The sequence below is a fragment of the Corythoichthys intestinalis genome, chromosome 19 (genome assembly GCF_030265065.1).
Source record: "Corythoichthys intestinalis isolate RoL2023-P3 chromosome 19, ASM3026506v1, whole genome shotgun sequence".
Taxonomy (NCBI): Eukaryota; Metazoa; Chordata; class Actinopteri; order Syngnathiformes; family Syngnathidae; genus Corythoichthys; species Corythoichthys intestinalis.
Genome location: NC_080413.1, coordinates 40694010 through 40720910, shown reverse-complemented (window position 1 = coordinate 40720910; position 26901 = coordinate 40694010). Strand labels below are relative to the sequence as shown.

The window sequence follows — 26901 nt, the reverse complement described above, 5'->3', positions numbered from 1 at the left end:
GTTATTGTCACGTTGTCACAGTCTTGTTCTAAAACAAAAAATCTATTGTTACGACTTTTACTTATCCAATGATGTAATTATGTAATATAAAATATTTTAGTTTGATTTATATATAGCCTATATAGCATAGTTAGTTTTACTATTAGGATAATGCTGCTATTATTGTCCATAGGGGGCCAAAACAAAAAAACTATATGTTTAGATAGGTCTGATGCCACTGAACATTGTGAGTGGTTGAAAATGAAAACATATTCAGAAATAACTTAGTTATCACACTTCAAAGGAAAAGCCATTTTTTGGACAAAATCACAAGAGTTGAATGTAAATGAGAAAACTGCAATTGTGTAAAAAGTGGGTGTGCATAAAAAAATTGGTTGTTACGACTTGTGGACTTATTCAAGCCTCTAACTATGTGATATGGAATATTCAAATTAGACTTTTGTTTTTTATATATATACAGCATAGTTAGTTTTGCTATTCGGATAATGCTGCTATTATTGTCCATAGGGGGCATTGAAAAATTAAAAAAAATAAAAAACTTTATATGTGTAGATAGGTCTGACGCCACTGAACATTTTGAGTGGCTGAAAGTGAAAAAATATTCAGAAATGACTGTTATCACACTTCAAAGGAAAAGCCATTTTTTGGACAAAATCACAAGAGTTTAGTGTAAATGAGAAAACTGCAAATGTGTAAAAACTGGGCATGCATAAAAAAATCGGTTGTTATGACTTAACGACTTATTCAAGCCTCTAACTATGTGATATGGAATATTCAAATTAGACTTTTGTTTTTTATATATATACAGCATAGTTAGTTTTGCTATTCGGATAATGCTGCTATTATTGTCCATAGGGGGCATTGAAAAATAAAAAAAATAAAAAACTATATATGTGTAGATAGGTCTGATGCCACTGAAGATTTTGAGTGGTTGAAAGTGAAAAAATATTCAGAAATGACTTAGTTATCACACTTCAAAGGAAAAGCCATTTTTTGGACAAAATCACAAGAGTTTAGTGTAAATGAGAAAACTGCAAATGTGTAAAAACTGGGCATGCATAAAAAAATCGGTTGTTATGACTTAACGACTTATTCAAGCCTCTAACTATGTGATATGGAATATTCAAATTAGACTTTTGTTTTTTATATATATACAGCATAGTTAGTTTTGCTATTCGGATAATGCTGCTATTATTGTCCATAGGGGGCATTGAAAAATAAAAAAAATAAAAAACTATATATGTGTAGATAGGTCTGATGCCACTGAAGATTTTGAGTGGTTGAAAGTGAAAAAATATTCAGAAATGACTTAGTTATCACACTTCAAAGGAAAAGCCATTTTTTGGACAAAATCACAAGAGTTTAGTGTAAATGACAAAACTGCAAATGTGTAAAAACTGGGCATGCATAAAAAAATCGGTTGTTATGACTTAACGACTTATTCAAGCCTCTAACTATGTGATATGGAATATTCAAATTAGACTTTTGTTTTTTATATATATACAGCATAGTTAGTTTTGCTATTCGGATAATGCTGCTATTATTGTCCATAGGGGGCATTGAAAAATAAAAAAAATAAAAAACTATATATGTGTAGATAGGTCTGATGCCACTGAAGATTTTGAGTGGTTGAAAGTGAAAACATATTCAGAAATGACTTAGTTATCACACTTCAAAGGAAAAGCCATTTTTTGGACTAAATCACAAGAGTTTAGTGTAAATGAGAAAACTGCAAATGTGTAAAAACTGGGCATGCATAAAAAAATCGGTTGTTATGACTTAACGACTTATTCAAGCCTCTAACTATGTGATATGGAATATTCAAATTAGACTTTTGTTTTTTATATATATACAGCATAGTTAGTTTTGCTATTCGGATAATGCTGCTATTATTGTCCATAGGGGGCATGGAAAAATTAAAAAAAATAAAAAACTTTATATGTGTAGATAGGTCTGACGCCACTGAACATTTTGAGTGGCTGAAAGTGAAAAAATATTCAGAAATGACTTAGTTATCACACTTCAAAGGAAAAGCCATTTTTTGGACAAAATCACAAGAATTTAGTCAAGATAAAATAACGCCCAAGGGTTAAAGTGCAGAGAGCATTATGAAAACCAAGGAACACACCAGGCAGGTCCGAGATACTGTTGTGGAGAAGTTAAAGCCGGATTTGGATACTAAAAGATTTCCCAAGCTTTAAACATCTCAAGGAGCACTGTGCAAGCCATCATATTGAAATGGAAGGAGCATCAGACCACTGCAAATCTACCAAGACCCGGCCGTCCTTCCAAACTTTCTTCTCAAACAAGGAGAAAACTGATCAGAGATGCAGCCAAGAGGCCCATGATCACTCTGGATGAACTGCAGAGATCTACAGCTGAGGTGGGAGAGTCTGTCCATAGGACAACAATCAGTCGTACACTGCACAAATCTGGCCTTTATGGAAGAGTGGCAAGAAGAAAGCCATTTCTCAAAGATATCCATAAAAGGTCTCATTTAAAGTTTGCCACAAGCCACCTGGGAGACACACCAAACATGTGGAAGAAGGTGCTCTGGTCAGATGAAACCAAAATTGAACTTTTTGGCCACAATGCAAAACGATATGTTTGGCGTAAAAGCAACACAGCTCATCACCCTGAACACACCATCCCCACTGTCAAACATGGTGGTGGCAGCATCATGGTTTGGGCCTGCTTTTCTTCAGTAGGGACAGGATAGATGGTTAAAATTGACGGGAAGATGGATGCAGCCAAATACAGTAACATTCTGGAAGAAAACCTGTTGGTATCTGCACAAGACCTGAGACTGGGACGGAGATTTATCTTCCAACCGGACAATGATACAAAACATAAAGCCAAATCTACAATGGAATGGTTAAAAAATAAACGTATCCAGGTGTTAGAATGGCCAAGTCAAAGTCCAGACCTGAATCCAATCGAGAATCTGTGGAAAGAGCTGAAGACTGCTGTTCACAAACACTCTCCATCCAACCTCACTGAGCTCGAGCTGTTTTGCAAGGAAGAATGGGCAAGAATGTCAGTCTCTCGGTGTGCAAAACTGATAGAAACGTACCCCAAGCGACTTGCAGCTGAAATTGGAGCAAAAGGTGGCGCTACAAAGTATTAACGCAAGGGGGCCGAATAATATTGCACGCCCCACTTTTCAGTTTTTGATTTGTTAAAAAAGTTTAAATTATCCAATAAATTTTGTTCCACTTCACGATTGTGTCCCACTTGTTGTTGATTCTTGACAAAAAATTTAAATTTTATATCTTTATGTTTGAAACCTGAAATGTGGCGAAAAGTTGCGAGGTTCAAGGGGGCCGAATACTTTTGCAAGGCACTGTATATATATATTAGGGCTGTGAAAGTTATCGCGTTAACGGGCGGTAATTTTTTTTTTAAACTAATCACGTTAAAATATTTGACGCAATTAACGCACATGTCCCGCTCAGACAGATTTAAATTGATTTAAGTGAAATGCCCACATGTTAATTGTGTTTTATGGAGTTTTGCTGCCCTCTGCTGGCACTTGGGTGTGACTGATTTTATAGGCTTCAGCACCCATGAGCATTGTGTAAGTAATTATTGACATCAACAATGGCGGGCTACTAGTTTATTTTTTGATTGAAAATTTCAGAAATGTATTAAAACGAAAACATTAAGAGGGGTTTCAATATAAAATTTCTATAACTTGTACTAACATTTATCTTTTAAGAACTACAAGTCTTTCTATCCATGGATCACTTTAACAGAATGTTAATAATGTTAATGCCATCTTGTTGATTTATTGTTGTAATAAACAAATACAGTCCTTATGTACCGTATGTTGAATGCATATATCCATCTTGTGTCTTATCTTTCCATTCCAACAATTTATTTTACAGAATATATATATAATTTACAGAAAAATATGGCATATTTTATAGATGGTTTGAATTGCGATTAATTGCGATTAATTACGATTAATTCATTTTTAAGCTGTAATTAACTCGATTAAAAATTTTAATCGTTTGACAGCCCTAATGTATATACACATACATATTATACAAATATATATATATATATATACACTCAAACGATGTATGGATGTTAAACTACGGAATACTTGTTATAAAATAAATAATTTGGATAAAAAAGAGAAGGTGGTGTATGGTCATTGCAGAGCCAGAGCGTGCCATGCGCCCTCCCCTCTGCGAGTCCTCAAAATCGCATCTGTTTATTTATATTTAACAAACTTCTCCAGCATTATTTCATTGTGTAAATACATTTATTATGATCATGAAAATATGTAGACTATTTAAACGTTAAGAAAACTGGCTTTTTTTTCTACCAACTGAGAATTCGTTACTTTTATGTACAGGCATCCCTTCCCTTTCCTCCTTCTCCTGAGTCCTCACAAACAAAACATAGAATTTCGGGGTGGGGGGGTATGGGGGGGTCGGGCTCGGGCCTACAAATAAACTATAAAATGTTGGGGGGGTTTCCTGGCTCGGACCTACAAATAAAACAAAATTTCAGTTGGTTTTTTTTTTTCGGGCTTGGGCCTGCAAATCAAGTTAATTGATCAGGCCGGGTCTGACTTTAATACCGGCGTACTGGGTCGGGTCGGGCTGAATTTTTTAGGCCCGGTCTTACCTCTAGCCTGAATACAGTTTTGATGAGCCTAAATTGGCTGGAGTTACGACATCGGGAACGCTCCCTCCGGAAAAAAACACGATTGACCAACATTATGTTTAACAAACTTCTCCAGCGTTATTTCATTGTGTAAATGGATTTATAATGATTATAAAAATAATAAGTAAAACAAAAAGTATTTAAACATTAAGAAAATTTGTGGTTTTTTTCTGTCTGTCTGGAGGCTTTTATGCACAGGCATCGTCACAAATGTGACCACACAAAAGGCAACCAGTCCGTGTTCCCAAGCAGCAAACAGTGCTCTGTCCAGGTCTGACTGGCACATCCCCTCCCTTTCCTCCTTCTCTTGAGTCATCACAAATAAAACATAAAATTTCAGGGGAGTTTTCGGGCTCCGGCCCACAAATAAAATATAAAATTTCATTTTTCCTTTTTCGGGCTTGGGCCTACAAATAAAACATAAAATTTGGGGGGAGTTTTCGGGCTCGGCCTGCAAATCAAGTTAATTGATCGGGCTCGGGCCGGGTCGGGCTTTAATCCCCGCGGACCTGGGTCAGGGCAGGATTTTTTAGGCCCGATCTTACATCTATCTTAAATGCAGTCTTGAGCTTAAATTGGCTGCAGTTACGACATCGGGAACGCTCCCTCTGGAACAAAACACGATTTGACCAACATTGTGACAGCCGATGCCGACCAAAAATGAATCCGGGTTGTAAAATTTCGCCAGCAGCCCTCCCCGCACAGAAAGCGCAAGTTGGCAACACGGGTCAAGTCTGTGAAAGCTCCAATCCGCTTTATTCTCATGACATCTTTTTGTGCGTGAAAACAATGACGCGGGTAAGTCCCACGTCACCTTACACGGGAATTTCCCTGGAAATGTGTGTGAAAAGGGCTAAAGACAGTCTGCTACTTAATGCATCACAAAATATGTCACAAAGAACAACTAATAACAAAGACATGACAGTTACCAGCTGTGCATTTTAGGCACAGCCTCAGAGCATTCACTGTCAGTTTGTCAGCGACTCAGCACACTCCTGCATGTCGACTGTCCATCACCGCTTGACCCGCTACGCTTCCCGACAGCACCTTTTCTTCAATTCCTGATTGTTTTACGTCTCGTACCTGACAAGATATTGTTCAAGACATTATTTGAATTTTTTTCTTGATCTAGGTGAAAATGACCTACTTTTAGATGTATATGCTTAAGAAGAACAAATACATATATTAAATGAAAGTAAGTGGAAGAATGTGGTGCATTAATCTGTTAACTAGCCTTTAACACTCAAAACAAGATGGACAAAAGTATTCGATTAGATTTAAGAAAAATTATTAGATCGACATGTTATAAATTTGGAGTGTGAAAGTTAGTATGTCAATACGAGATTTATTTTGCATGAATCATTTAGAATATCAATTAATTAGGTTCATATTGGTGAGAAATGTAGGCCTGACCCAATCTGTTTGGTCTTATTAATGTCCCATCTAGAGCTGTCCCGACCTGTCGTCATAGTCGACGTCATCGATGACGTAAATCCGTCGACGAGCACAACATCCCGTCGACGGTTAAGGAAGGGTTAAAAAAATATATGCGTGGAAAGTTAGAATGTCAGATGCTCTGTTTGCAAGCGGGGAAAGCGGCACAAAGCCAAAAAAAGCGCACCAGAGTGTCCAAAACATCGACTTATTTCAAAGAAACAAAGGAGAGTACACTCTTCTGTCCTGTCTCTTCAGTGCAAAGCTTGGCTGCACGTCTGCCGTGAATAAACACCTCAAGCGCCTTCACGCAGTTTGTAATTTATTTTTTTATTTTTTTTTGTACACCAGAGGGTGCTGTCGCCTTACTAAATAATAATGTTTCATTGACAATGGGCCCATAAGTGCTATTAGTATTGTTCTTAATGCTAATTGAAAGGTTTATTTCATGTTATGGTTTATTTTATGCTATAGAAAATTATATAAGATTAAAAGGTCATAAATATATACAGTATATACAGTGATTGCACTCAAGGGAGAGATTGTCAATGATAAGGTAATAAGGTAAAGGCAATTCATATAGGCAATTCATTGATCTATAAATAAGGTTTAAAAGGAAAAGGGTGAAAAGTTTTTGTTAATTTCTAATTGTGTTGCCTTATTTGTGTGCACCGTAGCTCTTACGGTGTGTTTACATCAAGGATGGAATAAAAGTTGTAAACCATCAGTTTAAGAGACCATCTTTTCAATCGGGATGCTACACTAGTTAATTCTATCAGCATTTGAACTCATTGTTTATTTGTGATTTATTATTGTTATTTACGTGTTTATTTGTACTTTAATAAATGATTTGAGTGTTCCAATATGTTTTTTTGTGAATTGATAAGCGTCAACAAAAATTTCATTGCTAAATTAGTAAAAAAAAAAAAAAAAAAAAAAAAAAATTAATTATTAGATTAGTCGACTAATCGTAAAAATAGTCGGCTGACTAATCGGGAGAAAATTTGTCGTTTGGGACAGCCCTAGTCCCATCCGCAGCAAAAAGTGCACATGCAGGTTATGCTGTCATACCGTCCCTACCAATATTGAGACCAAACCTATGCCCTTGGTCTTCTCCCCTAGGCAGTGATTTTTTTTTTTTTTTTTTTTTAGCCCTGCATGTAGAAAACCCCTCATCAAAACGATTCCTTCCAAAACCATTGAGTTATGTCAAAAGTAGCCCAAATTTGATCAACTCGCTCAATGCATTTTTGACACACCCCGAGTCCAGGAAGCCACCCAATCTGGCAAAACTGGTGGCATCGCTGCAAACACAGGCGTTGTGGGTTTTGCCCGGCAAGGCGGAAACAGAAGGACACACACACAGGGTGATGCGTCTACTAGGACCGGACAGACAAGTCACTCGCACGGGAGGAGACAAGGCGACAAGAAGGCTGTGTAAGTTTTCTTACAAACTGAGAGGACAGGCACTCACAAAAAAGAGTCGTTAGTTCATTCGCTTCATTCCTAAGGTTTTTTTCATAGGTTGCTCCTTCAATCAGTTAGCCAACTTTGCGATTTATGCAGCCTCAATTGCATCATGTGCATACAGAGAAATACTGTATGAAATACTCGAAACCCGGCACAAGTAAGTTTTGTGTCCACAAAATCGTGTTTTGGATAGAAACACCCAATAATGTTTTCGAGAGTTTCTACATCCGTGTACAAGCAGGCGTGTGGAACTCGAAGAATATCGATAAAAGTTTTCATTTTGTTTTTAGAGAGACGGATGCTTAAGCAGGTTTGACAACTTCCTCTACTGTTTAGAAGTGGTGCCTAACCTCGCCTCACTGGTGCTTTCGATGCATTTCCTTGTTGCCAGTTTTTACATTTCTTTTAATTACAAAATACTTGATTGGAACATGGAAAGTGTACATTAGACAATTTGAAAAAGTAGCACGCGTCTTTGTTAATTCATGGGCTGCCATTGAAGGCATTAGAATCCAAAACCATTTTGACTGGGAGGGCTGACAGTGATCATTTGCTATCTAACTTCTCCATCCATCAATCCATCATCACCACTTAGTCTGGGGTCGGGTCGCGGAGGTGGCAGCTTTAGCGGGGATGCCCAAACTTCCCTCTCCCCAGCCATTTCAACCAGCTCCTCCGGCGGGATCCCAAGGCGTTCCCAGGCCAGCTGAGCGACATAGTCTCTCCAGCGTGTCCTGGGTCATCCCCGGGGCCTCCCGACGGTTTGACATGCCCCCAACACCTCTCCAGGAAGGCGTCCAGGAGGCATCCAGACCAGATGCCCGAGCCTCTTTTCGACGCGGAGGAGTAGCGGCTCGACACTGAGTCCCTCCCGGATGACCAAGCTTCTCACCCTATCTCTAAGGGGGAGCCTGGACACCCTGCGGAGGAAACTCATTTCGACCGCTTGTATCCGGGATCTCGTTCTTTCGGTCACGACCCGCAGCTCATGACCATAGGTGAGAGTAGGAACGTAGATCGACAGGTAAATCGAGAGCTTTGCCTTTCGGCTCAGTTCCTTCTCCACTACGGACTGGTGCAGAGTCCGCATTCACCGCAAGCGCTGCACCAGTCTGCCTGTCGATCTCCCGCTCCCTCTTACCTTCACTCGTGAACAAGACCCCAAGTGTAGACTTCACTATTGTTTAGTTTAGTTTTTAGTTTAAAAAAACAACAACTTAAAATTCAGATATTTTTAAAACCGAAGCCGCTACCAACCCGAAACCAAAACGGGCATCTACCTTAGGCATATATGAGTCTCCATGAGCAGCGGCATCAAAAAATTCAAAGCCGTTCCCTAATAAAGTCCCGAATATTTTCTATGTAAGTATAACAATACTTAAAGTGTATGTCAACACCTGGGGAAATGCTAATATTCCATCATTTATCCATAAACGAATGCCTTTTGGATTCATATCATGTCACTTCGTGTAATTGCACACATCGCAACACCAAGAAAATGAGAGAAATTTGGGTCAATTTCAAGCTAAAAAGACCCGCCCCCGAGATCCCGGAAATCTGGCAGATTGTGGGCGTGACATCAAAACAAGGAAACAACCGGCTCGGTGCTTTAATACTGAATGGCGGCGATGATGGCGGACAATTATGTTTCTAGTTGCAGCGACGAATCCGACGTAACGAACATTCTTCTAATGGTGACGAGGAGAGTTATGAACCTTTCTTTGGTGTTTTGGGTTATCAATTTGAGCCCAAACGAAAGCCAATGCAGCCTAATGAAAGGATCATTGAGGGGAGCAATCACACTGATGAAACCCCGACAACAGTTCGTGTGGGAAACACCAAATGGTATGTTTTGCATTTCTTTTTGTGAAGCTGATACACCGTGACCGCAAAATAAAGTAATGTATAGAATAATTATCATTTAATATGCTATCATCGGTTTCGCTCTGCCAACCGACACAAATATGAATGGGATTAGAGCAGGGGTCCCCGGTGTGATTTGGGTCTTTTTTTCACGGACCGGTGTCCCTCTTTTATATTCAGTTGGACTCTCAATGTTATCCAATGGTGCTAAAAAACTATTTACATCACAAACATACATACGTGCAGTTGTTGTGTGCGCCAAACATGGCAAACGTAATATAATATTCATTTCTTTAAAGAAAGTTTTAACGTTACGCGCATGCCAATTTTGTCAGAACACCGGCAGAAAAATACAGCAAATATAAAATAGCATTTGTTTTTAGCCCCGTCGTGTTAAGTGCAGGGAAAAAATACAACTCACCCGCTGAATCAGTGGGAGGGCTGAGTTTGTTTCTTTGAGACGAGATGGGAGAGTGAGAGAAGCTAGCATCAAGCTAGCGATGTTGGAAAATGTAGCACAGTTTTCAGCGCGCTCCAAGCGATGTCGGGATATTCCGAAATGACTTTAATCCAGAACTTCGGTAGAGTTGTTGTCTCAAATGTACGTTTAAATCGCCGTGATTTGCGATCTCTTCAAGCTGATATTCCTGTTCCACAGACATGCTCGAATCACTCGATTTATTCACATACGGGTCACGAATTCACTCCTTCGCAGTTCGTGGGTCTTTAGTGATTGGGAAGTAGCATAAATTTTGTTTTCTTTGAGGTTGTAGGCACATCTTCTGGCTCGTCAGGTTCCCGTTTCCCTGTAAAATTGCAAAATTAGCCCTCTTAGCACTGACGAACTTTACTCATTGTCTGCGTAGTCCAGCTCTTTTTCTCGCGTTTGGCAACTCATGGGTACTACATTGCGACAAATGGCTATTTGTAAACCACGTAGTATGACAGGTTTGAACCATTTTAGCGATTTTTTGATAAAACACGAACGCAACTCTCTTGTCGATAAACAACGATGGCACCTGCCTCGACCCTTTGTTTCCTTGTTATGACGTCTCCGCCCCATTTGGCTGTTTCCGGAACACTTTCAGAAATGTTCGTCATTTTCGATCTATTTTCGATAATTGCTCATTAATGTGATTGATTTTTTTGTTAACTTTATCAATATTTGTTATCTTGGCACATAACGGTTCTATTGATGTCTCACACCCCCTTTGCGTTTTCATACCCTTTAAAATGGCTATAAAATTCTCAGATTTTACGCTTGATACACATATATCAGCAAATGCAGATATAATCACCTATATTTTCAGGATCAATAGCGATATTTCACATATCATATAATTTATTGCCTGAAATCGTGACTTAAAATTGTGGCTTTATTTTAACAAGTGCAACACAACATATTTTGAACAAATTTAAAAATGGATTTTAAAAAAAACTATATTAAATGATACATTTGAAAAATAAATTAGGCCTGTCAAATGATTAAAATTTTTGATCGAGTTAATTACAGCTTAAAAATTAATCGTAATTAATCGCAATTCAAACCATCTACAGTGCTGCTCAAAAGTTTGTGAACCCCCTCAACATTTTGGAATTTTCTATTATTTCAACCTGATTTCCTAATCAATCAATTCAGTAGTTTTTTTTTTGTTTTTTTAACAGTTGTGTTGTCGAGACTAAATTAAAAAGAGTTTTCATCAACTGATGTAGGTGCAAAATTGAACTGTTTGGTCACAACCAAAACCGCCATGTCTGGCGAAAAGTCAACACTGCATACCACCAAAAGAACCTTCTCCCAACAGTGAAGCATGGAGGTGGGAATGTCAAGATCTGGGCTTGCTTTTCATCCTCAGGACCTGGACAACTCCACATAGTCCAGGGAATCATGAATTCTGAGGAATATTGTCAAATCCTAGAACATAACCTGACGCCATCTGTTTTGAAGTTAAAGCTTGGCAGAAGGTGGATCATGCAACATGATAATGATCCAAAGCGTTCCAGCAATACAACCAAGGAATGGCTGAAAAAGAAGAAGATTCGTGTTCTGGACTGGCCCAGTCAAAGTCCTGACCTAAATCCCATTGAAATGCTGTGGCGGGACCTGAAGCGAGCAGTTCATGCCAGACGCCCATCAAACCTCTCTCAACTGACTGCGTTCTGCTAGGAAGAATGGGCAAAAATCCCCCAAAGTAGATGTGAGAGGCTGATTAGTCACTACAGAAACCGTTTGGTTGAGGTAATCTCTGCAAAAGGAGGCGCAATATCCTATTAACTGAAGGGGTTCACATACTTTTGCACACATGATATCTGAGTTTTTCTTAAATCAACCACTTTTGTTAAACAAAGAATGACAATATAACTATTTCTTTTGTTTCAGTCCATTATTTGGAATGTCAGTATTGTGGATTTGGGTATAACTTAACATTTAATAAGGTTATTTTAGTTTTTTTTTTACAAAAAATCTGACCATCGCTGTGGGGTTCACAAACTTTCGAGCAGCACTGTATAAAATATGCCATATTTTTCTGTAAATTATTGTTGGAATGGAAAGATGAGACACAAGATGGATATATACATTCAACATAAGGTACATAAGGACTGTATTTGTTTATTATAACAATAAATCAACAAGATGGCATTAACATTATTAACATTCTGTTAAAGCGATCCATGGATAGAAAGACTTGTAGTTCTTAAAAGATAAATGTTAGTACAAGTTATAGAAATTTTATATTAAAACCCCTCTTAATGTTTTCGTTTTAATAAAATTTGTAAAATTTTCAATCAAAAAATAAACTAGTAGCCCGCCATTGTTGATGTCAATAATTACTTACACAATGCTCATGGGTGCTGAAGCCTATAAAATCAGTCGCACCCAAACGCCAGCAGAGGGCGGCAAAACTCCATAAAGCACAATTAACAAGTGGGCATGTCATTGTACTGTCATTTAAATCTGTCTGAGCAGGGCATGTGCGTTAATTGCGTCAAATATTTTAACGTGATTCATTAAAAAAATTAATTACCTCCCGTAAACGCGATAATTTTGGCAGCCCCAAAATAAATGAATAAATAAGACCTTTTCTGCAACATCAAATATTAACAAAATGAGTGCTTACAGATAAAACAAACATAGCAACATAACAATATGAAAAATAAAGAATACGTATTGCACATTGTAACAACTTCTAATGATACTATTATCCATTTTCCATTTCCACTTTAAAAACGCCACGTAATTGATTATATTAATTCTAATGTTCACTCGCTGAACGACATGGCAATCCTACCTTCCAGCTCTGCACCTGTGGTGTGTTCATTATGGCTAATGCTTGCTGCTACATATCCCTTGTGAGGTGCTACAAGAAGCCAAAGTTTCCACAATTACATATTGTCGTATCACACGGTGCAAGTTGCATTTTATTCGCCATCTGGCCTTACCACTTTCGTTGTAATCCTCTGTAGTTTGAGGCAGCAAGGTCGTTGCATGAAAAAAATTAGCTATTTTCGCGCATTTTGCCGATTCTTTCACGAGTGCTTTTCTCTTTTTAATTCTTATTTTTCAGCGCCACCCTTGCTCTTTTTATCCATCCGAGCACCGAGATAGCAGCTAATTTGGCTCAATACAGACTACAATTAGGGGGCGGAGCTGCATGCTGTATTTTTCGTCTGCACACGTGAGGATGAGTCTGGAAAAAAAAATAATACTGTTTTTTTTTTTTTTTTTAAGACGGCCCACAGGGACAGCGGTAACAATGTAAGTTATACTCAGTGACACTGTCATAAATAAATACCAAACAAAAAATGATAACAGTGTAATTTTTTTATTTTTTTTTTAATAAAACGCGGACCGGCCCATCTGGCCGGCCGGCCCTTCTGGAATCGTCCAGAAGCTCCCGATTAGTCACTCCGGGCCTGCTAGGTGGCAGGATCTCATCCCCGACGCCACCCTTTTCCAACTGAGGACCTCGGATTCGGAGGTGCTGATCTTCATCCCAACCACTTCCCCCTGCCGAGGTTGTAGAGCTGGTCCACTGTTCTATAGCCAGGACGAAAACCACACTGCTCCTCCTGAATCCAGGAATCGACTTCCTGACGGACCCTCCTCTCCAGCACCCTTGAGTAGACTTTACCGGGGAGGCTGAGGAGTGTGATCCCTCTATAATTGGAACACACCCTCCAGCCCCCCTTCTTGAAAAGGGGGACCACCATCCCGGTATGCCAATCCAGAGGCAGTGTCCCCGATGTTCACGCGTTGTTGTCGAGACGTGTCAGCCACGACAGCCCCACATCATCCAGAGCCTTTAGGAACACCGGGCGGATCTTATCCACCCTCGGGGCCTTGCCACCGAGGAGCTTTATCTGACTTCTTTGTAAAAGAATATATAGAATGACCCCGTTTATTTTGTCTTCAATAATTTAGATTTTTTTTTAATAGGAAAACAAGTGATTTTGTGCCACAATAATATCTAACAAAGCGACAACGAACTTAGAAAAGGAATGAGTAAGACGTCACTCCTGACGCCTCCACGGGAAATATGTTTTATGTCATGTCACTCAAATGGTTTACAAGCTTAAGTTACAATATGTCAATACAAGTTGTTGTACACAGATGCCCGATTGACGGTCACCCGGCTCAAGCGTTTATAAGTAGGGAAGGATGGCTGTGGACAGAAAACGGAAGGAGCTGCTGTTGAAAACGCTGAAGGACCTGGGGGAGGATGACTTCGAGATCTTCAAGTTCTACACGTCCCTGTCTCGAAAGGTCTGTGACAACGCCAGCCGGGAGAACATTGCCGACGAGTTGCTGAGGAAGCATGGCGAGAACACTCTGGATGTGACCATCAAGATTCTGGAGAAAATCGGGAATAACAATTTGGCCGAGATGTTGCGTCGCAACATGCAGGAGATAACAGGTTAGTCTCCAAAGTAGCTTCCCGCAGTAGAACACGGGTTACTTGAGAACATTATGGAAGTCAAGCATGAGACGAGGGAAACTTAGCTGTCCGTTCAAGGCGCACCGGTAAAAGGAACATTGAGTCATTCTTGATGAAACTCAGGGTTAAAACTTCTTTTCTGAAATAGTCCCCAAGGTTCTCATTGCACCCTGGAAGTGGATCTCTATCAGTTTTGAAAAAAGTCAAAGGCATTTGAAAAGCCTGTTTGTCTTGTACATTTGCAGGGAAGCAGAGCACGTCGCAGTGAGCATAGCTCCTTACAAAGTTCCCATTTTCATCGTCTTATTTTTCGCAAAAGTCAATTGGACTACTACTTGATGAAGACTTTATAGGCTGTATTGGGACCGTGGAAAAAGTGCTTGGAAAATGAATTTTGTTCAACTACGGTGGATCTATGCGTTCACTGCATTTTTTCATAGCAAATACCAGAGGTTGCGCTAGACTTTTTCGTTGTCTGTCATTTTGACTGACAGGGTCATAAAAATCCGGTCATAATCGATTTTTACCCGTCACTTAAATTTTTAAAATGATAATAATGACATTATGGTGACCCTTTGTTTGGCATAATTCACCTTCCATACTTGTGTGTCCATTTGGCCGAGCGCGTTTCCGGCTACGACACAGTCACGTGACAGAGACACTTAAGAGCCGCGCGCATTTCAAGCCGTAAGGCTTGAATATGAATAGAGAGTTCACAGAGCAGCAGAGCTACAGCGGCTGGACACATCAATTCGAGCTAACAAGACTCTTAACATTGCATACCGCTTCAACAAATTCAATAGCATTTAGTTTTCATTCATTTTAAATTAATATTCTGTCCGAACAAGCTTAACAGAGAATCCACACCATGCCATCACACATCAAGCAGATGAATATGCAACTTTTTCTCCGCAGTGACAAAAACAGCTGACTGTGGCCCCAGTAGGTAGGCTACATATGGAACAATGAAATTAACAGTTCACCTGCTGTGGCCTGAACGCAGTGTCACACCTTCCCCCTGGTGCGCATGGACTTGAATTGCATGCCCACTTGTGCAGTCCCTCTTTTTTCACCTCTTTTATCAACACCATCGTCGTTTTGGGGCTTTTTGAAGAAACTTCAGGCACTCAATTGCCTTGACATTTTTCCGAGTAAGGCCAACGACATCATGCATCAAGAGAGACAATAGCTAATTAATATGCTCACTCGCCACCCTGTGGTCTGAGGTGTGAATTGCAACCTGTCAAAATGACAGATGGACTTCAGTTTTTTCCGTCACCGTTTTAAAAAATCGGTCAACGACGGAAAATATTCGGTTAATGCGACCCCTGGCAAATACCCTTCTAAGCTCTGGGTTATAAATTCTACTTAGAATATTTGTCCGAACTTTGTCACCAGTCAGAAATGTATCGTGATGTGAATACACAAAAACGAAAATCTGGTGCTGCCGTTTTTGCTTTTTTAAGTGCTATATTAATTCTGGCAACACAGAATTATTATCAAATGTCATAAACACATCTACCAAATATTTGAAACAAGTGATTTGCACATACTGGGGGAAAAAACTGTACATGATGACGACGTTGTGTGTATAATAACATTGGTATATACAGTATATACAGTGGGGAGAACAAGTATTTGATACACTGCCGATTTTACTGGTTTTTCCACTTGCAAAGCATGTAGAGGTCTGTAATTTGTATCATAAGTTCTCTTTAACTGTGAGGGACGGAATCTAATACAAAAAAACAGAAAATCACGTTGTATGATTTTTAAATAATAAATTTGCATTTAATTGCATGAAATAAGTATTTGATACATCACAAAAATCGTACTTAATATTTGGTACAGAAACCTTTGTTTGCTATTACAGATACCAAACATTTCCTATAGTTCTTGACAAGGTTTGCACACACTGCAGCAGGGATTTTGGCCCACTCCTCCATGCAGATCTTCTCCAGAGCCTTCAGGTTTCGGGGCTGCTGCCGGGCAACACGGACTTTCAGCTCGCTCCATAGAATTTCTATTGGGTTCAGATCTGGTGACTGGCTAGGCCACCCCAGGATCTTAAGATGCTTCTTACGGAGCCACTCTTTAGTTGCCTTGGCTGTGTGCTTTGGGTCGTTGTCATGCTGGAAGACCCAGCCACGACCCATTTTCAGGGCTCTCACTGAAGGAAGGAGGTTGTCAGCCAAGATCTGGCGATACATAGCCCCTTCCATCCTCCCCTCAATACGGTGCAGTCGTCCTGTGCCCTTGGCAGAGAAGCAGCCCCAAAAAATGATGTTTCCTCCTCCATGTTTCACGGTTGGGATGGTGTTCTTGGGGTTGTACTCATCCTTCGTTTTCCTCCAAACACGATGAGCCAAGTTTAGACCAAAAAGTTCAATTTTGGTCTCATCCGACCACACGACCTTCTCCCATTGCTCTTCTGGATCATCCAGATGGTCAGTGGCAAACTTCAGACGTGTCTGGACATGCACTGGCTTCAGCAGCGGGACCTTGCGTGCGCTGTAGGATTTTAATCCATGACGGCGTAATGGGTTTCCGATGGTTTTCTTCGAGACTGTGGTTCCAGCTCTCTTCAGGTCATTGACCAGGTCCTGCCGTGTAGTTCTGGGCAGATCCCTCACCTTCCTCATGATCAGTTATGCCCCACGAGGTGAGATCTTGCATGGAGCCCCAGAAATTTCTTTCACATTCTTTATGAATGTGTGACACATCATGGGAAAGCGTAAAATCTCCATTTTCCCTGACTGACTGTAGCCGACAGTAGTGATGGGAATTCCGGCTCTTTTTAGAGAGCCGGTTCTTTTGGCTCGGCTCACTAAAAAGAGACGACTCTCTCAGCTCCCAAATGGCTCATTTTTTTGTTGTTGCTTAAATTAATGTACTACCAAAAATAATGTAAAATTATGTGTAAGACGAATTAATATTTAGAAATATAATCGATTTATATGATAGATGATATACAGTGCTGCTCGAAAGTTTGTGAACCCCACAGCGATGGTCAGATTTTTTGTAAAAAAAAACTAAAATAACCTTATTAAATGTTAAGTTATACCCAAATCCACAATACTGACATTCCAAATAATGGACTGAAACAAAAGAAATAGTTATATTGTCATTCTTTATTTAACAAAAGTGGTTGATTTAAGAAAAACTCAGATATCATGTGTGCAAAAGTATGTGAACCCCTTCAGTTAATAGGATATTGCGCCTCCTTTTGCAGAGATTACCTCAACCAAACGGTTTCTGTAGTGACTAATCAGCCTCTCACATCTACTTTGGGGGATTTTTGCCCATTCTTCCTTGCAGAACGCAGTCAGTTGAGAGAGGTTTGATGGGCGTCTGGCATGAACTGCTCGCTTCAGGTCCCGCCACAGCATTTCAATGGGATTTAGGTCAGGACTTTGACTGGGCCAGTCCAGAACACGAATCTTCTTCTTTTTCAGCCATTCCTTGGTTGTATTGCTGGAATGCTTTGGATCATTATCATGTTGCATGATCCACCTTTTGCCAAGCTTTAACTTCAAAACAGATGGCGTCAGGTTATGTTCTAGGATTTGACAATATTCCTCAGAATTCATGATTCCCTGGACTATGTGGAGTTGTCCAGGTCCTGAGGATGAAAAGCAAGCCCAGATCTTGACATTCCCACCTCCATGCTTCACTGTTGGGAGAAGGTTCTTTTGGTGGTATGCAGTGTTGACTTTTCGCCAGACATGGCGGTTTTGGTTGTGACCAAACAGTTCAATTTTGCACCTACATCAGTTGATGAAAACTCTTTTTAATTTAGTCTCGACAACACAACTGTTAAAAAAACAAAAAAAAACCTACTGAATTGATTGATTAGGAAATCAGGTTGAAATAATAGAAAATTCCAAAATGTTGAGGGGGTTCACAAACTTTTGAGCAGCACTGTATAATACCGATGGGATATTTTAACCTTGCGCAGTCTACACTCTGCCTTTGAACTATCAATTAAGTTGAAATGAGTCCAAATTTCACTGCGTTTCCTATCCATTTTCTCACCTTTCCACTTTCCACCGTGTTGTTTTTTTCTCTGTAGCGCTATCGAGCTCTCTCTCGTCTCCCTGTCTCTCCTGTTCATGTGCTGCTCACAGTGTGCTGCTGTGTGTGTCTCTAACCCCTCCCCCTTCTCCTCACTGCAGCGTGTGTGTGTAATCCTCCCCTCCCCCTTCTACCAGGGATGTTGACCAATCACGTGCGGCTTTAACCAAAAGGGGGAAAAAACAGGAGAAAAAAAGTCGGCTCCTATTAAGAGCGGCTCCCTATTAGGCGCCGGCTCCTGTCGTTCACTTCAAAGAGCCGGCTCGTTCGCAAACGACACATCACTCGGGCCCGACAGCCTACAATCTACGCCCACTTGATGCTAAACTAGATATTACATGCATATAGAACTAGATGCGGAATGACAGACTCGGTGGCGTTAGTAAACAGCCGCCATCTTCAATCAGTAGACTTCTCAGAAAGGCTCTGTTGTAGTAAACCTTCCCAGCGAATCTAAGTAACTTTTTATCTAAAATACTCCTAAATCAGCAAAATCTTGATTTGAATCTATCTTTAAATAATGAAACAGTTTTAAAAATTTCACGTCGAAAGTAGACAGAAGGGAACTAATGCAAAAACAGGAGCAATTTTAACAGTTGAGTCACAACATTAAATGACTTCCAAACATAGCAAAGGGTTAAGGCCCAAGTACACTGCATGCGTGATCGTTGCGGTTCCGGTCCGACTCCGGTAAAAAATAGCGCCGGAGCCAATCCGTTCCCATTATATCCTATTGTTCAACGTATACCGGCCGCGTCAGTGCTCCGGATTGACTGCGAACCACCTCCGGCGTGCCGCATGCCCGCCGGATGGTATAGGCTATTTTCTATTTCTGCCGGACATGCATCCGACAAAATGGGCGGAGCTGGGCCTGACGTCAAAAGCCCAGGTGCCTAATCACGGTTTAAACACGAGCGAAAATGGATGATGAGCGCTTCATCATGGAGGTGGAAACTGGAAAGTCAAAAAGTAATATACGATGCAGCAGATCGTTATTATAAGGACAGCATTAAAAGCGAAGCTGCAAGGTGTCCTATTATTTGTGTTTTTCTGGCAATGATATCAAACACACGATGTGCTGACAACTTTGAGCAAAAAAAAAAAAAAAAAAGCGTATCTGGAAGTGGTTCCACTGCAGAAATTCTCGTGCCCAGCGCACACACAATGCCGGTTTGTATACAGAGTCGAGGGGGAAAAGTACGAAAGAGAATAAAGAGACACCCACAAGTTTCGACCTGGTGGTCTATTCAAGACGTTTCTCTTTCTTTCCTACATTTCACTTGACTATTCATAGAAAAAACAACAGTTTGCGCTGGGCACAGGAATCTGCAGTGTTGAGACACCAATTCCAAGTACACTGTTTTTTAGTTCGTGTAGTATATAATTCGCTATCCATTTTATAAATATGACAGATTATTTATCAATTGTTTATAACAGCTCTATGAGATGTTATGTGCCATAAATTTTAAATGTGCACAAAGATATAAACGCACCGACACAACCAATGGCATAATTGCCCCCCTTCCCTCCACACACGGAGCCCTGATCTCAACATGATGCAGTCAATCTGGAATTAAGAGACAGACACAACTAAAATATTGTAGCGTCGCCGGTGTTGTGGCGACCGGGGCTGTCATCGGTGGGTTAATTTATGCACCAACGCGGGGCTGTCATTGGTGTGCTGGTGCACCAGCGCGACGCTCCGATTGGTGGACGAGATAGCGTCAGTGTATATACAGTGGGGAGAACAAGTATTTGATACACTGCCAATGGGTTTTCCCATTGTAAGTGTATCAAATACTTGTTCTCCCCACTGTAGTTGTTGTTTTTGCATTGGTGAGGTGGCGGGAAGTTAAGAAAGAAAAAGAGGAAAAAGGTGTTGAAGCTCGTTTGTTGTTTTCGCGGCCAAACTTCTGCTTAGCAAACGTTGCAATATCAATATGCAAGGAATATGCTCTCTCTCTGCTTCTCTGATGAGTACAGACTCCGTGTGTTTGTCGTTGTTTTAAATGGCACATTATCGCGCGGGATCACGCGAGAGCTCACGAGGGGACGGAGTTGCCGGACCGCAGCCGCGCGCAGCCGGTATGATTTGCCTATTTTTGACGTACTGCGTGGCACGCAGTCAACACTGAACCGGACCGGAACCGCAACGATCATGCATCTGGTGTACATGGGCCTTTAGGGTTTATTTATTTATTTTAAAAATGGGGGAAAAAACATGAACTGTAACACCAGTTACTTTGCCAAGTAACTAATTACTCTTACATTCAGGTAACTGAGTTACTAACTCAATTACTTTTTGGGAGAAGTAATTTGTAACTGTAATTAATTACTTTTTTAAAGTTCTAATTAAAGTAAAGTAACACTGGTCATAAAGATGCAGTCTACAGAAAATTTTAGTAATCATGATGTAGCTGAAGATATTGATTGTTATTTGATTGCACCAGGTTATATGTGACAATATTACCAATAAATTCATATTATTTTGAAAATTGAGTTTTATTTTTGTTTTATATTGCACGCTATCGGCTATGAAACATTGTAAGATTAGTCACCAATTTGTAAGGGCATACGTCACTATTGGTAAAATTGCCAACGGCCTCGGGTTGACAGGTTTGTGTGCTGAAAATTAACCTGTTATCTTAGCCCTATAGTGGAGATCGCGAGTTTCCAGACGGGGCTAAGCCTACTTCATAATGAAATACCGTAATTGTTTGCTCCACTTTTAGCTTACATTTAATCAGTACAGCAGGCAAACCCTTAGCAATCTCTTCATACTAAAACAGTTGTCTCTGCCCTTGCCTTTTGTAACAGGCACAACTCCTCTTGCTGCAGCTGGCTCAGCAGCCCTGTCTCCTGACCCCCTTTATGACCCAGCCTCATCTTTACTCCCAATTGAAGGAGGTGAGGAATTAATTCGAACACTGCCACACCACACATAAAATATCAGTGGTTAAGGGTAAACCCCTTATCTACACAGCTGTGAGAGAATATGTATATGGTCTCCTGAATGCAATTTGTAGGATGTAGCTGCAAAGCATTTTTGGAGAAGTGTGCATCGCTTTACGTATATTATGCACACTCCCTGTAATAGTTGCAGGTGGCGAGAGAGCTCTCAGTAAGCTAAAGCTCATAAACAACTATTTGAGGTCCACTATGTGTCAGGACAGGCTTTCTAGTCTTGCCATGCTGTCCATTGAAAGTCAGTTGGCTAGGAAGCTAGACTTTAATGATTTGATCAGTGACTTTGCTAGCAAGAAGGCTCAGCGCTGGGCTCTTGGTGAGTCAGGGTGAGCAAGGGACCATGGATCATGCAGTGACAGCTGTTAAATGTATGGCTACATTAGATCAATGCAGTTTCTACAGTATGTATACAAGGTCAAATAATCTGCTGCTCGCTTTGTTTGTTATATCATTCGAAAGATGATGTTATTTTAATTGTGGTTAATGTATACTGTAGTATAGTTAAGTTAAAACAATTTATTTTATTTATAATAATACAAATATAAATATAAAATTAATCTATTAATCTATTTACGTAATTTGTTTAAAAGTTGAAAATATGCGAGTGAATAATTTCTTATAGTCGTTTTTTTTTTTTTTTTTTACCTAAATATTAGACATCAGTTAATGATTCTAAGCTAAAAATGACAGACATTTCGAATAATAAATACGATCACTTACCTTCTTTTTATGGCTAGGTTGAAACAAAAACAGTTGCGCGACGTCTGTAAACAGGGGTTGTAAGGGTAAAATGGACAAATTAAAAATTGTTTGGAGGCTTAGTGCGCCATGAATCTGCTATGGCAGCATATAGACATATTGTTCGACCAAACACAACAGTTGTTTTGGCTTAGAATACAGCAGTTTATTTTAATTATTTTAAGGAGGGGTGCAAGAGCAGAAACTGCTTTTTCAGTCTTGTCTGTCTTTTCCACCATATACAGTGGGGAGAACAAGTATTTGATACATATATATTATATATATATATATATATATATATATATATATATATATATATATATATATATATATATATATATATATATACAGTATATACAGTGGGGAGTGCCAATGGGTTTTCCCATTGGCAGTGTATCAAATACTTGTTCTCCTCACTGTATGTATGTATATATATATATATATATATATATATATATGTATATATATATATATATATATATTAGGGCTGTCAAACGATTAAAAATTTTTAATCGAGTTAATTACAGCTTAAAAACTAATTAATCGTAATTAATCGCAATTAATCGCAATTCAAACCATCTATAAAATATGCCATATTTTTCTGTGAATTATATATATATTCTGTAAAACAAATTGTTGGAATGGAAAGATAAGACACAAGATGGATATATACATTCAACATACGGTATATAAGGACTGTAGTGGGCATTTCACTCTACTGTCATTTAAATCTGTCTATGCTGTCCTCACTCCGAAGCGTCTACTTTTTCCAAAGCTAGACAGCTAGTGAATGATGCCTTAATAATCAGACTTCTTCCTTTTTCATCTGATTTATTAATAAAATGGCCTCAAACCATTGTCCTCTTTAGACCGTCGTAAAACTACCAAAAAAAAAGTACACAAGCATTGCATTAGCAATAACGTTAGCTTAGCACGCTATACAGGTTAACTAAACAAACAAAAAGCGTCTCATACAAAAAATATAACATTTCGCTTATTAACATAATATGTACATTCTTTACAACAACCATACTTACGGACAAATCTTGTCCAAGGATCATATAAGCACAACAGAGACGTCATGCAGCCATATTGAACGTGTGTGTGTGTGCGCGCGTGTGTGTGTGTGTGTGTAATAAAATGCTAATGCTTTGCAATAACGCACGCTTCATCTCAAGTTGCAGTAGTTGTTTCTGTAGGCTTTGACAAAAACTTTGTGTACTGTGCGTAACAGGTCCTGTGGTACCACACCTCACAATCTTTTTCTTTAATAGGACGCTGGTGTCCTCCTTCAGCTCACCTGCAGTCAATGTCAATGTTGTTCAAATCCACGTCGACACTATGTTTATAATTTTCAGCAAGATCCTTAGAAGGACCCTGCAGAGAAAGCCTTTGTCGGACGCAGGCTCTGGAAGTTTCCCACCGTTTTCGTCTAAATTCCTGCACGTCTTCGCCCTGAACACATGAGAGATGCATATAGCATCGTTTCGATCCCTTTTGAGTAACTTCGGGAGGCTGTTTCCTTGTCTTTCTTTTCTTCTGATCGTCTTCGCTTGTATTGGTGATGGATGTGGTCCACGCCATGTTGTGTGTTTATCTGAAACCACGGCGACAGGACCCAGCTCCTATTGGTCCACTTGACCAAAAACCACTACACGCACTGCAAATCTTAGTCTCCCGTCTAAATATGACTACGCCACAGTAAAACAAAAAAAGAGCGACATAAAAACGCTAATTATTAAAAAATGACTGGAAACAGTGAGTAAAAACTTTTTTGGGGTACTAATTAGCGACATACACTATATATATTATAAAGGAGGGTTCATGTAGATCCACTTGAGTGGAACTAACCAACACAATATTGTTCAGCCAATACAGCCTATTACCTCTCTTTCTGGGTGTGAAGTTGACCTATTCTTGTCTCTTGTGGTTGTGTGCCCTATTGGTGGTCCAAAGGTTGCTTTATATTTTTTTTGTCAGTACGGGTCACCAGTGCTTTCTTTCAGGTGCGGTTTTCTCCGTCCATGATGATGATCAGATTGCCAGATTGAAGGGGGACCTACAGGACGACCTGAGGAGTTTATACAGCATTGTTCCCGAGGGTCGTGAGCAGCAGCCTCTGGCGGACATCAACACGGAGATCAACGTCACCTACGGTGATGACGTTGGCCCCGACAAGCGGCACGAGGTCCTTCATATGGAGACGTGCGGCGCGGCCAAGAAGTCTATCCTGCCGTGCGACATCTTCAAAAGCACCGATGGGAAGCCGATACGCACGCTCCTCACCGTCGGCTTCGCGGGAATCGGAAAAACCTTTCTTGTGCAAAAATTTGTATTGGACTGGGCCAGCAGAAATACTAACCATGATGTACACTTCATATTTCCCTTCACCTTCCGCGAGTTGAACATGGATAGCGGGAAAAGTTTTACATTGGCCAAGCTCATCGGACTTTACGTCTGCAAAAGCAGGCGCATGAGCGAAGAGACGCTGAACAATATCTTTGCCGACCTGCAGACTTCTGAGAATCGGAACTATGAAAGCAGTGGGATAAAGATCTTGTTCATTCTGGACGGACTGGACGAGTCCATATTAAAAATGGACTTGAAGAACGAGACCAAAGTGGACATTGACGTGAAGAAGCCCTACCCACTGGAGGTGCTCCTGGCGCACCTCGTCAAGGGGAACCTGCTTCCCTGCGCCCGGGTTTGGATCACCACGCGTCCCGCGGCAGTCCACGATATCCCCTCCGAACTCATCGATAGCCAAACAGAGGTGAGAGGATTCAGTGATTCGCAGAGGCTGAAGTACTTCAATACAAGGTTCCCAAATAAGGAACGCATTACTGAGCATATCAAGAAATCACGCACCATCTTCATCATGTGCCACATGCCCATCTTCTGCTGGATGGCCGCAACAGTTCTTCAGGATTATTTGGACAAAGGGAAGGAAGTAGAGCTTCCCACAACGCTGACTGACATGTATGGAGGGTATGTTTCTCGCCACATGGATGAATCAGATAAGAGACTTACTTCGGAGTACATCCATTACCTGAAAGCCCTAGCAAAGTTGGCCTTTCACCACACGATGAATAAGTGTCAGATCTTCTACGAGAAGGAGCTGGTGGACAGTGGCTTTGATTGGGAGCGAGCAGCAAAACACTGCAGTTTGGTCACCGAGGTGTTTAAGGAGGTACCGCCGCTAAGGAGAAACCAACAGTGCAAGATGTTTCAGTTTATCCATCTTACCGTCCAGGAGTTTCTGGCCGCACTGTACGTAATGATGAGCCTCTTCCATGACAACAAGAACGTATTGGACGATTCAGGGCTGGCTCCAAAAGGTGTTTCCATCCCAATCACTCAGGTTCACTGGTCAGCTCTCCAGAAAGCCTGTGAGAGTGAAGGAAACCTGGACCTGTTCCTCCGCTTCCTCTTTGGCCTTTCCTTCCAGTGTAACCAGGAACTAGTGGAAGAACTGCTTAAGGCACCTAAAGACTCCAGGCAAAGCAATTCAGACACAGTCAAGTTGATCAAGGAAAGGATAAAACAGAACACTCCAGAGAAGAACATCAACTTATTCTATTGCCTAAACGAGCTGAAGGACGACTCCTTGCTAGAGCAGATCCAGCAGTATCTACGTTCGGGACATGTGTCCTGGAACAAAATGCCAACTGAGATGTGGTCAGCCCTGGCCTTCTTCTTAATGTGTGACAAAGAAACAATAAATTCCTTTAACCTGAGGAAGTACTCCGCATCGGCACTGGGGCTCGAGATGCTGCTGTCGGTGGTAAAGGCTTCTCAAAAATCTTTGTAAGTACTCTAAAGTACCGTAAAATACGTCCTGTAGTGCCAAACCACGGCAAATAAAAAAACACGTCCAAATCACAAAACACAACGACAAAACAAATAGTGAAAAAATAAAAAATCACAACACAAACTACAAATACAAAAACTGCAAATCACATAAAGTAAAAGAAAAACACAATACAACACACAAAAACAAATATAAAAACATTTGCAAATCACAAAACCCGCCAACAAATCTCAAAGCATAATTAAAGAAAGAAACCAGAAACGGTTGTCGTCGTAGCTGCAGGGTCAGAGTGGGGACTCATTTTCAGCCCCAGCATTTCCTGCCACAGACCTGCCCGCCATGTATTATGACCTAAACTATAGAAATACAGGTAGATCCCAGGTACCCGACTTGATTTCGACTTTACAACGGCGAAGTCTCCTCCGCCATTCTGTCCCCAGTCGTTTTTTTTTTTTTAAAACGCCTAAACAGTACCTAGTTCTTGCCATGTCAGGATCCTCTCTTCTCCCAGCAGCTGTCCTGCAGTTCCCCACCCGCTGTCATCTCCGGTTTTCATGTGTCCGCCTGAGAAGTGTGTACAACACACATGTCTGACGAAACCTTAATAACTGTGGTTTTTTGAAGTTTCGCGAGCTCTGGGACACTCATATATTGACTCTCATACCTCTCCTTGCCAGGCGTTGTGCGTTCGCGTGGAAATGTAATTCATGACAACAGAAAAAAAAACATTCACCTTCTTAGCGAAACTGGTAAAACTCTTTACACAGCTGTTATAAAGCTCCCTACTCCTCGAAATAGGAAACGCCGCTGTTTTCTTATGCAACACTGAAAAATAAACGCATTGGTGCTTGGTAAATATGCTTGCCGCTTTTCTCTTCCTGACAGCATTGATGTCAGGCTATGTGGCTGGCTTCTCCTGTTTTGCGCTTG

General features: G+C 40.4%; 1 protein-coding gene across 5 annotated transcripts in view; it reads left to right on the top strand.

Annotated features, from left to right (window-relative positions):
• Positions 1 to 7436: 7436 nt before the first annotated feature.
• Positions 7437 to 26901, top strand: part of LOC130907259 (NACHT, LRR and PYD domains-containing protein 12-like) — a 45921-nt gene continuing 26456 nt past the window's right edge. For 4 of the 5 annotated variants that reach the window (XR_009061432.1, XR_009061433.1, XR_009061434.1 and 1 more), the window contains exons 1-4: positions 7437 to 7548; positions 14057 to 14360; positions 21273 to 21362; positions 24167 to 25967. Coding sequence is in view for 2 of the 5 variants with exons in the window: in XM_057822124.1 (XP_057678107.1) it covers positions 14105 to 14360; positions 21273 to 21362; positions 24167 to 25967 (2147 nt within the window). In the remaining 3 variants the exon portion in view is untranslated. Of the gene's footprint in view, positions 7549 to 8624; positions 9427 to 14056; positions 14361 to 21272; positions 21363 to 24166; positions 25968 to 26901 lie in introns of those variants that run through there. The other variant, XM_057822125.1, reaches the window with a different exon arrangement.